We start from the raw sequence: 17,518 nt of genomic DNA on the forward strand, positions 1-17,518 counted from the left end.
TCAATTCTTACTTGAATGTTAAGTCAATTCATATCACATATTTATTTCAAATAACGATTACATTATTATCATACGTACATTTACACAAGTCTACGAAAACACTTAATATAATATAAAGTAAAAATAACCATTTGCTTTAAATGTTTTTGCACAATGGTTGAAAACAGGAGGTAAAGTCAAAACTAAAGAAAATCATACAGAGAGAGAGAGAGAGAGAGAGAGAGACAGAACCAGAAAAAGGTGTGAGAATGAGGAAAGAGCTAAAATAAGAATAAATCAACAATATTCAACCAAAATACTCATAATCCTACTTTACTTAAATATCTTATTTAAAAAAAAAAAAATCAAAGCCAAATACTTAAATAATATTTATAAAAAAGGAAGTGGTAGATTTTTTATTACAATTTTTCTTGTTAAATTAAATATGCTAATAATTCGGTAATATAAAAAATATATAATTACAAAATCGACACACATGGCTTGGTATTAATGATAATTGGCTAATATTCATTGCAATTAATTATTATAAATTATCAGCTCTTAGTTTAAATAATTTAACAGAATGTTTGATAGATAATATTTGTTAAGGTTTCAAATAAGAATTAAAGTAAATTCATCGTATAAGTGAAGTGGTGTAATCTAAAAGTCAATACGTCTCGACAACTTATTCCATCAATTTCAACGTTCAAGACGATAATATAGCGAATGTTAGGTGGATTATCGATTTTATAAATTTTCTCATCGAATTATGTGAAATTGTACGTTGACGATGGCAAAGTGCATATCCACATTACCAAAGAATATACATCCCATGCCACTCCCATACAAACTTACCAAATTCAAACTGCGAATCACATGCGCTTCTTGAAGATAAAATATTAAATGGAGAAAAGTATTAAGAGTCGTGCGCACAGAGGCCTCGGACAGAGGCATCGGAACTCACATACACCTAGCCGACTCCTGGAAATCAGGGCGAATTAAATTTCGCGGAATCGTGCGCCTTGCCCTCACCCACACCAACGGATCGCCTTCAGCCACTCGAGCACTAGAATGGCGAAGGCGTAAGGACGGGTGGCATTGTGCGCGCGATCGTGGCTCCATCGGGTTGGCAACAGGCAGCTTCGGCGCCTTTTCAAAACCGCCGCCGCCGCCGCCGCCGCCGACGCCGCTACCACTGTCGCCGCCGACGCCGCTGCCGTCACCGCCACCGCTACCGCTACCGCCACCACCACCGCCACCGCCGCAGCCACCGCCACCGCCACCGCCGCAGCCACCGCCACCGCCACCGCCACAACAGCAGCCGCGGCGTCCCCTACGTCGTCGGACTCTTGTCGAATAGGTAAAACGTACAACGTGATATTAGTCTGCCGCCGGCCTTCGAGCGTTCGTTTTGTGCGTGCGTTGTTGCATTTGGCGTATAAGCTTTTCAGTTGAAAATTTGCCGATAATGGTCGTTGTTAGTTCCGCGAGCACAGTATTAAAGCGAAAGCGTTGCTGACTCGATGAGAATCGCAACGAGCAGCAATAATACATCGAGCGCTATAATAAAAAATTTTCTATTTTCACTGGCATTGATGTTTTACGCGCGCAACTTGACGCATAACGGTTCATCGACGTTTCACGATTAACTTAATGAACCATTGATTACAAAGGTGGGAAAAAGTGAGGTTATAAGAGTGTGTGGTTTTTCCTGTCCTTTTATAAAGACGCACGGGCCTCTCCGCCTCGTATAACAATCTAGAGGAGCCTACAAGACGAGCAAGAAGAGGTTAGTCTTGTTTGACGACAAACATTGTACCTCTTTACCTCCGTCTACCTTTCATTCCGTTTCCACGCGATTTCTCTCTCTCTCTCTCTCCCCCCCCCCCTCCCTCCCTCTTTCTCTCTTTATCTCTAAACGCGCACGCACGCACGCACGCACGCATCCCCCCCCACGCGCATATACATACATATACGTAAGCTATTCATTAATAAGTTGATGAATTTTTTGTTTGGCACGCACTACTACTGTCTATTTTTAATACAAATATGATTATTTAACATTTATCCATCTAGTTTTTCCCTCCCCGTTGCGCCACTTCCAGATCCGAGATTCTGCCAGTATTCAATGGCCCTAGATAATAAATAGAGAAGAAAAAGGCTCTCGAGATAAATCAAAGATGTGAGCACCCGATAAATCAAAGTACTTCATAATTTTATTTATTGTTTCCGAGAAGAAGAAAAAGAAAAGAAGTAGAGGAGGAGGAGGAGGAGGAGGTGGCGGAGGAGGAGGAGGCGGCGGAGGAAGAGGAAGAGGAAGAGGAAGAGGAAGAAAAGTGAAGGATAGTACGGTGTCTGTGCTTGTTGTGCGCGACTTTGAAGAAATGGCACGATTCGTCATTACAGTGGCACTGTTGCTGTCGCTGACGATTTTCGTCCCCAAGACTCGAGCCGAGGACAACGAGCTCAAGGATTATTGCTCGATGCATAGATTCGAAAATCTTTCGTCAGGACTGCGCTTTACTAAGGAAGTCGTGAGCAGCGAATACGCGAACGTCGGCTCTTTCAAGGCGATTCACTGCTGCCTTCGAGGATACCGTAGCATCGAATGGTAAGTTTCGCCTTCTCCCATTGACAGTTTTTACCCACAAAAACTCTATTCTCCCTCGTGTTCGATGTTTTCATGGGGATTAAGATTACAATGTCGACCGAGCACTTCATTAATATCAGTCTTGTTTGATTATCAATGAGACCGTGGGTACGATGATTTTTTTATTATTTTATTTTACTGTGCCAATGAAAATTACAGTAAATACAAAGCGTCGACTTCCACTAATAATATTAGCTTTTAACTTCTTCTCAAAGTCATTTTAAAGTCATCATACTTTATGCAAAGCCATTAGCTTTTTAAAGCTTATTCGTAATATTTTAATACTTTTTATATTGCAAGATGATGAAAAAAAATTTAAATGTTTTGAAGGCTCAATATAGACTATTTAAATAAAATAAAAAAAAAAAAAAAAATTCAAATGTTTTGTAGGCTCAATTTTAGACTATTTGCTAAAATTGTATTTTTTTATACAATTTTCTGTTAAAAAAAAAAAAAAAAAAAAAAAAAAAAAAAAAAAAAAAAAAAAAAAAAATTTATCACTTTGTATAACAATTTTACTGGTAACATTGAATTTATATTAGCTCGATACATTTATGTTATTGTAAATAATTATATAATTATAAGCAGACAAATATAATGTTTAATAATTACTCTCTAGTTTTATTCCTTAGTATATCAAATTTTTTATTTATTTATTTATACAACCCTAAATTTCATAGTTCGAAAGCTTGATAAACTGCATCTCATCAGCACTTAATTTTAATCAATGTATATGCAGATTATAAATAAATTTTAATGAGTAGAATGCTTGTTGTAAGCTTGTTGTTTTGGTACGTGTATTAGTTATCTTTTTAAGAAAAACATTTTTTATGTGTACGTGTGTTATATCAGGTTATAACATTGAATGTGTTAAAATACCTTTGATGAGGGATATATAGTGAAAAGTGTTGACTTTATAAATGCTTCAAATTCAAACGTTAATCTTATTTATTTCTAACAAAACACAAAAATAATGAGTAATCCGTGGTTGCGCGCTCGCGCGTGTGGGGCATGTGTGTGAGCTCAGGCATATATACACGTTTGAGCACTGCGGTTATAGATAGATACACGGTTAAATATTTTTATAAATTATAAATTAATTATTTAAATGATGAATTAAAAGAAACAAACAGAAACAAACAAACAAAAAAAAGGTTGTTAAAAATAAATAATAATTTCAATAATAAAAAATAACTATGCAATAGACGCAATCGAGTATATAAATAGTTTGTAAAAAACAATTTTTCTATTTCATTTTTATAATTTACTCTTTTAAATAAAATCTCTGTTATATATTATGTTTATATTTCAAAGATACATAAGAAATCACATCTTTATAGCTTAGATTATGTATATGTAGTATATATGTATCAACCTCGATAGTACCCAAGAGTATTTTAAACTTTATATTCGCAAGCGTTTTATTGTATGAAAATGAGTAGGGGCATAATAATTGATAACCTTTTAAAAATTAATTGTTTACTTTATTATAATCAATTCATTTTTGTTCCTAAATTTTAGCTAATAAATTTGATATAAAATGATAAAACTATGATTTTCAAGGCCTTATCAAATGCATTTTATATTTTACTTATATTGCGAGGATTATGTTTGTTCAACAGAGAATAGTTAAATTTTTATTCACATGCTTGAAGAAAAATTATATTATAAGAAAATTAGTAAGTTCGATAAATAAAGGAATTCAAATCTATTATTGGCTATATCCTATTATTATCAATGCAATGTAAGATTTTAATTATATAATTTTTGTAAAACAAAACTTTATTGAAAAAAAAAACAAAACTTTATTGGGGAAAAAAAAAAAAAAAAAAAAAACACTGACTGTTGAAATAATGATAAAATCCAATTAACGAATGTAATGTTAGGCAATTCCATTCCAACTTGTACACTCCTCTCGCGAATTAGTACTTTTGCAAACGTAAAAGCCCTGTAACTTAACTAATATTTAACATCAGAGATGTTCACACGACTTGAGTCAGCGTCAGAACGTGGCTAGTCTCGTTTGCCTCTCATGTAATCAGAGAAAAGCGCTTCGTCGTCACCGCTGCGCTCGAAAACTATCAAATCGCCATTCTCCGAACGTAATGTCTCATTTTCCGCAAAATTATTCTTAAATCCGATTTTATTCAGTTTCTAGAAGTGCAATCACTCTCATTCATGATTAATGAGAATTCGTGTTGCGTTTTAAAAGAATTTCTCCATTTAATTGCATCTATAATGGGTCTAATATTAATACTGCGATTAATAAGTCTAAAACAATAAATTGCAATCTTTCATTGTTTTAATTTCTGTATCACCGAAATGGCCATTAATAGAAACGCATTATTACCAATAGTTTAGAAAAGTTAGTATTTAATATGAGATGTATAATTATTTACGTTAGATTCTCTATTAATAGAATTAAAAGAAATTATTACACATATTATAGATAAAATTACAGCTTCGTCAAAATACTAGAGTATGTCATTGAAAATGCAATATTTATTTTTTTCTATTTTTATAATTTTTCAGCTCAACTCAACCCAATATTTTTATATCGGATTATAAAATTTGATACAAATAGTTGCCATTTTAAAAATTATAACCATATTGATACCCCACATATAAGATACTATCATTTTACATATAATGGGAAAATTTCTAATCTTTATCATTAATTCAATATTACATATTCATTTTAATTTTAATATTAAATTTGATAGGAGCAAATCATTAATTAAAACAAGTAATTTTAAACGGTTACTTTATATTTTGTTCAAATTAATATCATGTTATTAATTATTTATTTTAAAAATAATGCTGGTGTAATTAATTTATGCTCTGAAAAATTCAGTCATAAAAAAATTTTATTAGATTTCTACCCAAAGCAAATGATAAACTCAAGCAATGAAATAAAACAAATTGAAGATTTGTTCTTCCAATTTGACGCTATATATAATTTTTTTTTTTTTTTTTTTTTTTTTTTTTTTTTTTTTTTTTTTTTTTTTTATTAACATTTACTCATAATCGGAAGTATTTTAGGTTTATGGAACTCTTAGTCTGTAGTTAAAGAGACATTTTATTAAAAAAAAAAAAAAAAAAAAAAAAAAAAAAAAAAAAAAAAAAAAAAATGCAACGATCGTTTTGTCAATGACAGGTAAATAAATTACCCATTGATATTTCATTTTGTTATAATTAAAAAAATATTTAAAAATTTAGCCTCTTCAATGCCTAATAAATAGAATTTTCTGTTCTCATGAAAATAAATACAAGGATTAATTTTATATTTAAAAGAAAATAAGCTTAAAATTATATTGGGACTTTAATATGAATGTATACGTTCACATAAATATTGAAATGCACACACAGGCAGACAGACAGACATACACAGACATATATATTTGTTAAAAAATTTGGATATTTATATATTTAGTCTTTACGCTTACAAATCATTTATTATACTCCTTTTCATTTATTGATAGTAAATTAAACCATTAAATGCATAATTCTATTTTAATAATAGCTTGAAACAATTATAAGAAGTATAAATATTAAGAGAAAAATTAAGTTCTAAATTAAAATATGTATAATATAGTTAAAGACTGTTTACATGATTCGTGGAAACAATATTTACAACAATAATGAATTTTTTTTTATCTTCTATAGCAACGGCAACAAATATTCATAAATGATGTTTTATGAAAAAAAAAAATAAAAAAAAAAATATTGTTTTAGTTAACAAATATTGTTTTTAGATTGTAATAATAAAAATGATATTTTACGAATTTATTTAAATCTACCGATTTTTACTAGCATAAATATTTAGATTTGAAAGAACTTGTTTCCAAACTATAAAAACATTCTGTTTTAGCTTTAAGTAAATTTAATTTTGATTAAAGAATTATTTTTTGTCATACTTGGGAAAAGATTTTATCTTTATATCTTAATTTTCTAGTATTTTACATACGTACTATTCATTCGGTTATGTATTTATAGATAAAACATTTATAGATTTTTTAATTTTTTCACCGTAATTCAGAGATTCTTTGCACAAAGTTTCTTTCCTGTACAGAGCGGACATTAAGTTTCAAGCATACGAATGTGTTCATTTTTATTGCGTTACACAGAAAATTTATATATTAAAATATTGGTTTACGTCAAGCTTACAAAACTCCCGTCTTAAATTATTTTCTTCAATGGATTATTTCATTATGTGAGTAATATATAAACCAGTGTAATTTCATAGATATCCACTTCATTCATTCATAGATAGTCACTCGTAAGTAATTAGGAGACGAAATATATATCGGATTTCATTTCATATAGAATAAAAATAATAAAATTCTATGGTATCGCTGTAATAATACATGAAGCCTAAATATAATGAAAATATACGCATTCAAGTATACAGTAAAATAGAGCATTCAGTTATTTTTTGTCTTTTTTTATAATCGTAATACAAAACATTTAATACAAGGTCTCGATATTAAATATGAGGTCTCAAACAATTATTATAATATATACGTAGTATATAAAATTACATTTGTAAAGTTGGAAATTATTAATAATTTTTAGAATAGAATTATTTTATAAAAAGATGTAATAATTGAAACTGAACATTGAATTTGTTGCTGGTTTTTATATTAGTTAACATTGGATAAATTATATTGTATTGGAATTATTATATTTTTATTTTATTTTACGATTTCGCCAATTTAAAGGTTACCAGTAAATGTATAGTACGTTACTATTTATAAAACTGTAAATTAAATAAATTTTAATCGACGTCCATTTTTAAGAGCATTCTGTAGATGAGTAGTAATGTTGTTTTACAAAGACAATTTAGAATTTAGTTTATTGAGGACAACTTTATCTTAGAATTGATAATATAACCATAACGATCGACGAATTTTATATATAATGTATGGAAATCGTATTTAATGATATTAACATTCCAAATATGTATAAATAATTAATTTAACATTATAGCTTAGTAAATTTTACAGCAGTAAAAAATGAAGAATCTATCTATCTATGATAACTTTTCCCAAGATATTTTTTCTTCGTAAAATTGCGCTTTTGAATTGAAGAGTTTCTTATTGTAATAATATTAAAAATACTATAAAATACCCGTACGAGTTTATTTTACTGACACGTAGGATAACTTTAATAGTTGTGAAAAATCTTTTATAAAATTAGTTTTAGTGGAAGCTAAGAATATATTAGAGGCCCCATGAATTGTGATTTGAATAGATTAACCAATACATTAGCCAATATTTAATTACAGTTCTACATTTATATTTTTAATGTGAAAACTTAAAACACCTATGATATTGATTTATTGTTAAAAAAAAAAAAAAAAAAAAAAAAAAAAAAAAAAAAAAAAAAAAAGTAAATTGCAAGTATATAATAAATTTTCATTTTTGGAAGATGATATTTAGTTAAAAAAGTAATTTGAATTGTGAAATCGTTTAATTATGAAAAATAATACATTCAATAGTAATAATATAGAAAAAAATTTAAATATTGAATTAGTTCTTCTATAAATGAGGAATATGTTTTTTAAATAAAAATAAATTTAAAGTTGCTAAAGTATTTAACCTTATTTTTACAAATTTTAAAAGTCATTTCCTTATACAATTTTCACTGGGATTTAGATAATTTGAAATTTACATGATTTTTTTGATAATTATAATTTCTGAGATTAATGTAGTAAAATATTATCGTTACACACAAATAGTTTTAAATTTTATATTGATATCATGAAATATGATTATATGAGATCACGTTGATAAATTGAAATTTGCGTCTATTATACAGAATTTTTAAGTTTTTAAAATTTCGTGTAAAATAAATATAATTTGCTTAATGTTAGTGTAAATACAAAGTGTTAAAAAAATTGAGTTTTTTGATAAAACTCCATGTAATGGAAGCTATTAATCATTTTTTATAAATTTGTTTTTATTTCTTTTACGATGCTTATTTTGGGGCACTTTCACTCTGCAATATTTTTGCTTCTATCAATATTTCTTCTGAGTTATCAACTAATTGTTGCCTTAATTTGAGTTTATTCATACTGAATATGTAATGTCTTCATAAAGTAATTTCTATTAAATCGTAGTATATTACATAATTGACATATATTGCATATCGAGTCCATTTTTCACTCTTGCAAACTATTAGAATGTTAGATACAATAAAAACAAGAAGTAGACTCCTTAAAGATTATTGTATAATGATAATAAAGTAATTTTTACTTTACTCGATAATCATTTAAAATAAGAAATCAGAAGTCATTTCTTATTAAAAATAAGTGCAGACCATCTGATTCTCTTTAAAGATGGAATTTTTCGAATTTAAACCAATTGTATATCATCAGAGGTTATACATGGGAGATATTATGTTTAAGATCATTGGGCAAAACAGTGGTCCAAACAATAAATATAAATTTGAAAAGTTCTAGATAGTCTATGGTGTACAGTGATTTATGTAGTGAATTCAATTTTTCTAATGCAAGTGACAATTCTTACTTTATAAACTTTTATTAAAATACAATTTGTCATTGCTATGTTAATATAAATAATTACTATATTATTGGTGATAATTAGTCGAATATCTATGATATATTTTCACTATATGTCATAATGTAATATTGTTGATTATGAAAAGTCTACAAAAACATCTTGAGTCTGTTGGATGCTGGAAATGATTCTATGCAAGAAGATGAGTAAAAATGTGCGATAATTTTCAATATAGCACATATGAAAGCTTTTTATAGTTGTTTACTTATATAATGCGAAGTTATCTGGAGAGTATTGTTGAGTCATTAATATTATCAGGAATATTGTCTGAAATTAATTTGTTTGAAAATAATAGTAATTTGTAATAGCTTCTATTTTTAAATACTCTGGCATGTGTGAGTAATAATACTAATATCCAAAATCCGAAATTTTCTGAAGCTTTTTGTGCTTCAATTGATATTTTTATTAAACATCAATATTTTTAATTAATTTTAACAATAAATTCATAATTAGTTGTGTAATAAAATTTTTTTCATATGACATACTAATGGTTAAACAAGTTTTTTTTTTTTTTTTTATGAGTTCCTATACGATTATAAAGCAATTATTGTCTGATAATTATTGCTTGTACATAATAATGACATGCATTCTTTTTTTTGTATCGATCTAATAATAATTGCTAAGAGAAAATCATTTATATAATTTATATGCAATATTCAGCAGACATTTATCATTGATATTCGTGATTGTAAAGAGCATATTATTTAAGAGTCATTGTAAATAAAATAATGCAGAATTAGTTATTAAACTATTGCGTTAAAATGTAACAGGGCCCAAAAATTGCTTTAATAATATTACAATAAATAAAATGCAGCCCTGTTTGTCGAAGTAGGCTCTTCTGCATGTTGTTACATTATTTATCGTTTTATTACAAAAATTTGTTTAGTCGTGTTCGATGTTCGTAACCTAAACAGATTCATTATATTACGTTATTTTTCTCTTTAATATCGTCAAATCTTTGATAGGATATACAGAGAGCTTTAAACAAAGATATACATATTAAGGTTTTCGCGCCACAATTGCATCTTCCAATAATAATGCAATGTTGCATTTATAAGGTGTAGTGTTTCAACGAACATGTGCGATTGAAGATATGTGAGCCATTGTAACCCAATAGATATAAATGTTAAATGACATTTTATTAATATGATGAGCATGTTATACAATATTAAACCTTTTATGCGGCTGGTTAGGGCATCGTATGGCTTCAAGTATTTATTTACGATATATATATATATATATATATATATATACTTTAAATAATATTCACTTTAAAAATCCGCAAAATTTGTAAAGATGAGAAAAGATGTATTAGAAAAACGAGAAACAAAGATCTGTTTTTTGTCGTTAAATTATTACACGAAAGGTAAAGACATTTTAACATCAGTATTAGCAAAGGTACGTACATGAAAATGCAGCGTGAATGCTATCATTCCCTTTTTCTTCGAAATTACGTTTGTAGTGCATAAAATAATGTTAGCTTTTTTTATTAATAATTCTACAAACATATTTAATCACAAATTGCAGCATAAACATTCATTTGAGCTCATCTGTATTGCATTAACGTGTATAATAAAAACTATCTGTTAATATATTTATGAAACTTTTATTTCAATTAGTTATCGTATATTTAATTATTATTTTATGTAAGTGATTTCATAAACTAATATTGATGAAATTTGAAATCTTTAAAATTGAAATTAATGTCGTTTTAATATGAGAGCAAGTGTATATGAATTTAAATTATACAATGAATTTTATAAAATATTTTATATAATAGTAAGAGAGTTTTAAAAAATATAATTAACGTCTAAAATATTGTATGAAACTTCAGTATTATTCAGTTATGTGAATGATATACTTTTTTCATAGTTACGAAATGCGAACATGTTTTATAACAAAAGTATTATGTACAAATTTCTTAATGGTTAAAATCAGAATTTTAAGCATGAATTATATAAGAATATTTATTATGATTTTATAATAAATGTGTTTTCTACATACGCTTATACTTTTGCTACATATAGTTTAAGGTATGAATACTACTACTTCAATATCTTAGTATTTCAAGTATTTGAAAATACAAAATCATTCATTTTTATTAAAGATCTAGAAAAAAGAACATTGATGCTATTCGTCAGAGTGAGATTCTGACGTTGATACCTAATTTAAGACTCCTGTTATTGGTTTCATTGAGTATTTTATTACCATTAACATAAGGTTATTATAAAAATAATAGGTATGCTTTAGTTGTATTTTTTACTTTTATTTCACATCATTATTTATCGGTAAAGATAATTATGCAATGGAAATTAGATAAGGTTAGATGAAAATAAATCATATGTATAATGAATTATTTAGAAAAAATAAATATCTTTTTTTTTATAGCAAATTATGCAAGGACTATTCATTATTTGTAGTACTATTACTCATTTGCGAAATTTTATAATATATTTCTATTTCTATTGAAAGCTTTGTAAATATTCCATAATAATTTCAACCACCATCTTTTAAATTATATTAACATAATTATAAATCAAATAAGTATTTTATGAAATATATAAATATAAATTAAAAATAAATTTATTATAAATAAATAAAGTATTATTGTTTATAACATATGTACTTAATTGAGTTTGTTAAAAAAAAAAAATATGGAAATATCGTCTTAATAAATATAGAAAATTATTTGATTTTTACTGTGTTTTTACAAAATTAAAAAAGAATCGCAGAATCTAAAGATAAGATATATTTTGTTATAGTTTCCTATGGTTAGGTTTATTAATCTTCATTTAACTTTACAAGCCTTATGTTACGTATAAAAAGAGTTTCATTAGAAAAGTGAGTTGTCTTAAAATGCTTGAGACTATTTATATTATAAGAAGCTTCGTTAATTTACATGAACGAGCAGTACGAAAAGAGTACAAAAAAATCGATAACTATTAAGGAAATGTGAAAGAAGATTGAAATATAATTATTATAAACGTTAGCTGTTTGGTAAAATAAGATAAACTGTTTCTAAAACTCTGTAGTCTTTCGATAATACTTTTTTCAATTTTCAATGTTACTTTAAATACACCGAATAGCTTTTTATTTATTTATTTCTGTTCAATATTATTAATTAATATTAAATTATGCACCGCGATATTATAATACTTCTTATAATTCTTATATAATGCTGATGACAAATAAAAACAAAAAAAGACCCAGTAAATATAAATTTAACTGAGGAATGCGAGAAATTTATGTTCAACCTCTTAATATTAAAGATACAAAACATTAGTCTTTTTAAATCATTTGATGAAATGTAAAAATAAAATCTAAAAAATTGTGTCCAACTAAACATAATGATGTTAGTAAGTGAAAAATTATCAACACCTTATAATTTATTACTGTCATCTTTCAAATTGGCTAGTATTAGATTATTTTATTCAAGAAAAAATATAATATCGCTTTTTATGAGGCATCCCATTCAATATACTACTCATACAGTAAATATATACACATGTAACGATCTTAAGAGTTAAGTAGGATGAATAGTAATTTTTGCGATTTCATTTTATCAATTTTATTAATTTTTGCTTTTAGAATGATCGCTAAGGGTAAATTATTATAAAAACATTTTATAATACCATTTTACATTAATATTTCAAGCATTTAAAATAATTAATAAGTATTTTTGTTAATTAACCATTAAACTATTAAACTAAATAATTGGAGCAGATATTATAACTTATAGACTTGATACAAAAATATAGTGTTCAATATTAAAATATCTTACTGAGAATGTACTTGTAATGATTCGAAAGTATGCATATTATTTTATTAATAACATTTTATGCGTTGATAAAAATTAAAATTAATTTTTCATTTTATTTATTATAAAGTTCATTATATTTTCCTCTTTTTAATTGCATTTCTGATTTATATTCATAGTAGTGTCATTTATATTTTTTGTGCTTGAGTTCTTTTGAATACCTAAATGATTGTAATAAAAACTACAAATTCAAAAATAAAAAAGAGATAAAGATTTCTAGAGCAAATTGACTTAATTGTATGAATTAATTTTAATCCCCTCTAAATTGAATTTATAATGTCAAATTAAAATAAATATATATATATATATATATATATATATATATATATATATATATTACAAAATTAATTGAAGCGAAAGTTTTATTTTCCATTCTTATTTTTCGAAATTTCTTTTACTTACAAATTTAATTAAATTTTTAATTACGTAAATAAAAAATAAACATGCTCCCTAGTGATATTACTCATTTCATAAATATATTTACAAATATAAAAAATAGAAAAATAAGATAACTGAACGTCATGAAATTTACGGTATTAAAATTATTTTCTAAATGGATATTTTATTTTTTAATAGATGTTATATTAAATTTTTTTTTTTTCACTTTATATTTATCATTAAATTTTTTATAATATATGTTACAAAGAAATTTAATTTTGAAAAAATAATTAAAATGCGTGCGAGCGCATGTATGTATAAATACACAATAAGAATACATTAAATTTTTAAATGTGAAAAAATTTAATTAGTTTGAATGGCCGTAAAAGGTTTTAAAAGGAATAAAAAGTACTTGTTGGATCAACAAAACCGGAAAGAAAATAAAAACACCGATGACTTGAGATAACGAGAAACAAGTGTTTTAGGAGATCAGATTACGTTATAGTCGACACAAATGTCCTTTTTTACTTAAGGTACCTCGAGTTGTTACGATTCTGTTACTTGCGGAGGTTTACACCCGTACAAAAGAGTATAGAAAAAAAGCTCAAATAATGGTAAAACGACATTCTTATACTGTAAAAGCTCAATAAAATGTTAACTTATAAATCATCATCTTGCCGCATAAGTATATCCTTTTTCTATATCTTCATACTCTCCTTATACTTGAACCTCTATCTTTGAACTTTCTTGCCATTTTTACTGCTCTCAAACACAATTTCGTTTGCTTTGTCTCATTCTCTCTCCCGCTCTCCCGCTCTCTCTCTCTCTCTACACGTCTCTTTTTCACTCTTCTTTCATTCTCTTTTTCCTCATTCTCTGTCAACAGGTATGTAGGGTTCTAAAGCTACAGTCTGGAATTTCGGCAGGTCAGAACTCGAATGAACAAACCGGACCCTCAACCAAACGCGGGTCTGCTCGTCTTTTCCTTTGTTACCTTTCTTCCTTTTCTCGTCTCTCTTTTTCGCTGGTTTCTTCTTTTTACGCTCCGTCTTTGCTAAAGTACTAGTGCTTAACCTTACAAGTAGCGTATGTCGCAACAGGATTCCACAGATTTGTTCGTTCGCATGTTTTTTCTTATTCTTCAACCCTTTGGAACCTGTAAAAAATTCTGATCCTACGTATTTATTTTGCAATTCCGTAAATTTGTATACATGTGAAAGTTCGTCGTATCCCTTCACGAATGAAAGCAATTGTCGATAATACGAACACGTACGTGGTGCGCTCATTCAAGTGTCATAAAGGAAGAGGAATAATTTTGTTTAAATATTATTAAACATCATTGCGCTTGGTGACAGAATAAATATTTTAAAAAGTAATTTTGTCCATTAAAAAAAAAAAAAAAATAAATAAATAAATAAGGAACTAAAATAGCATGCAATGAACAAATGTAAATTGTTTCTTAAAGAGAAATTGGTAACTTGAATTATGCGCTTAATATAAATAATACATCAATAAAAAGTGAATATACTATGACAATATAAATTAATAATTTAGTACATTGATTGAATTATCTTAAGCATATAAAATATTTGCATTTATTTAAATTTTTGAATGTTAAAAAATTACATCGATTAAAACTTATAATAATTAGTTGTTATTTTTTTTTAATTGATTAAACTTTTTTTTAATAACTTTCGTTTATCGACATAGAAGAAAAAAAAACATTATTATAATCTACGTAAAATAAATAAAAAAAAAAAAAATAAAAAAAAAATAAAAAAAAATAAAAATACAAAGAAAAGTATTATTAATTAACAATATTGAGTGCATTAATATCTAATTTTTTGAACATACTTTATTATCATTTAGAAAATAGGTTTAAGTTTTATATTACAATTTATCACATTGTATTCGCGCCATATAATATATTAAAAAATTGTTTGATTAAAAGAAAATGACTTCCTAATGAATTTTGGAAATAATTTTTCTATATACTTAAAATTAATAAAATTATTCTATTATTTTATTACCTACTTAACATTGCATTACTAATTATAGTAAAAATGAATATTTTATAGTGATTTTCCTACCTTTTTCATTTTTCTTATGTTTGTAGTATGGAATTTCTTTTAGGCAGCCGTTTTCCATGTCTATTTATAACATTTCCCTGGCTTTAGGATCTATTCACTAGGCATGGATAGTGATTTATATTAAAAATAAATTTCAGTATACATTCTGTAAGGAAAATTATGTTATCAGTGCCTCATTACCGTACACAACGTCTAATCCACCAGATTATTTATCTAATAATCCTCATAATTGTTTTTCATGAAAAGCCGATGACTATAAAAAATAAAATATGCCCTATCAGTCATTCTCCTAGTACTGTTAGAGCGCAGTTTACATGCTAATAATAACCGACTTTTTGCGATCCATAGTAATTTTAATGATCGGCGGAAGGGAGGATAAAGCAGCAATTATAATCGTCTGCTTTTAGGAAAACAAGTGGTCGACACGAAACGCATTGAGTTTATAATGGCGTAAACAATTGTAAGCACGCACTCACATTTCCTCAATGTGTCGGGTCGGGCCGGATGTACGAGACTTATGTACACGGCTGGATGAATTTTGTATTCTACACACAATGACGATCGGCGAGCAATAACGACATACGTGTAGGTTGAATAAATGTAAACGGGTCATGAACACGAGATTTACTTTTAATACGAAGCAATTGATATTATTAGTTAATAAACACGACCGTGAATAAGCAATGCTTCTACATATTGGTTATCCGTAAAGTAGAGAGATTGTATTGCGTGAAAGACTTGTTGTATTTTCAGTTTAAGTTGGCAAATACAAGCACTACAAGATAATAGATAATATGAGAGGATAACGAAGCAAAAATTATAAATCAATGCAAAATGAGGAATTTCAAAGCGTTTCAATCGAACGATAATTATCTAATTTTATCCCTTGTAGCTTAAAAGTTCATTAAATAATTTTAAACGTATGAAAAATTACTTGTTAAAAAGTTTGAATTTTCATTTGAATTAGTATTTTCATTTTAATCGATATATCATATAGCAGCTCATTTAGCTGAGAGGTGAATTTTATAATCAATTCTTTGAATTTCCTAAAGTTTGAGCTTCAAAAATAAGTTATTATCACTCAATTCTTTTATTAAAATATATTACGTTAGAACATAATTACCTGAAAAATTAAATATCTTCTCTCCTCTCCTCTCCTCTCCTCTCCTCTCCTCTCTTCTTCTCTCAATAGCATTGTATCGCACAGTAGAGTTGTCCTTAAAATTTCAAGTAAATTAAAGAAATGACAGAAGATATAAAACTAAAGTGAAAGAAACATATTTAATATACATTATTTGTGCTTACTTAAAGCTTACTAACATCATTATAAGTGAAAAATAAATATAATTAATTATTGAAAATATATTAGCTGATATTTGTAAAATTGAATGCATTTTATGAAATCAGAATTAGAAAATCGAATAACCGACTTCCATATACGCATAGCGATAGAATTTAATAGTCAATTAAGTATTTATCATCTTTCGTTAAGTTATATGCCGAGACTCTTGCCTATTGCTTTATTTCTATATTATTAATGTAATTTTAGAGGTAGAGATGAAATACGACGAACAGCCATAAATAATATTTAATATCTAAATTTGATATTACTCTACTATTTGGTATAGAGAATTTCTGTATCCGGCTATACTTCATTTTAATGCGGTTGAATATTGCAAAATTGGTAAAAGTATGTTTAAACCATTGCTTATACGTCATACAATAGTATCTGTCAAATAATAACTTAATCCATAAAGTTGTCAACTTTTACTTAATTTTCATTAAACATTTCACTCTATAATAAAACAAATTTACCAATACGCCATAATAGCAGCATTGATTTGAATTTTACATCCCATTTAATAAACTAAAGCAAAACGGAAACGTACGCACAATTGAAATTTCTGTCTTTGTACAAAGTAAAAATTACTTAATTCGACAGTGTCTCTTATTTTACGCTAATGACATTCCTCACGCACTTACAAACAAGTTCAGCATGCTTGTCGCTGAAATATATGGAACT

At 27.0% G+C, this 17,518-nt stretch overlaps 1 protein-coding gene across 1 annotated transcript in view; it reads left to right on the forward strand.

Moving 5' to 3' along the window:
• Window positions 1-2,268: 2,268 nt before the first annotated feature.
• LOC105360996 (interleukin-1 receptor accessory protein-like 1) overlaps window positions 2,269-17,518 on the forward strand; it is a 46,682-nt gene continuing 31,432 nt past the window's right edge. Inside the window, exon 1 of the mRNA XM_011498068.1 lies at window positions 2,269-2,590. Coding sequence (XP_011496370.1) covers window positions 2,364-2,590 — 227 coding nt within the window. The 5' untranslated portion in view covers window positions 2,269-2,363. The remainder of the gene's footprint in view (window positions 2,591-17,518) is intronic.

Source organism: Ceratosolen solmsi, unplaced genomic scaffold (genome assembly GCF_000503995.2).
Source record: "Ceratosolen solmsi marchali unplaced genomic scaffold, CerSol_1.0 scaffold14, whole genome shotgun sequence".
Classification (NCBI taxonomy): domain Eukaryota; kingdom Metazoa; phylum Arthropoda; class Insecta; order Hymenoptera; family Agaonidae; genus Ceratosolen; species Ceratosolen solmsi.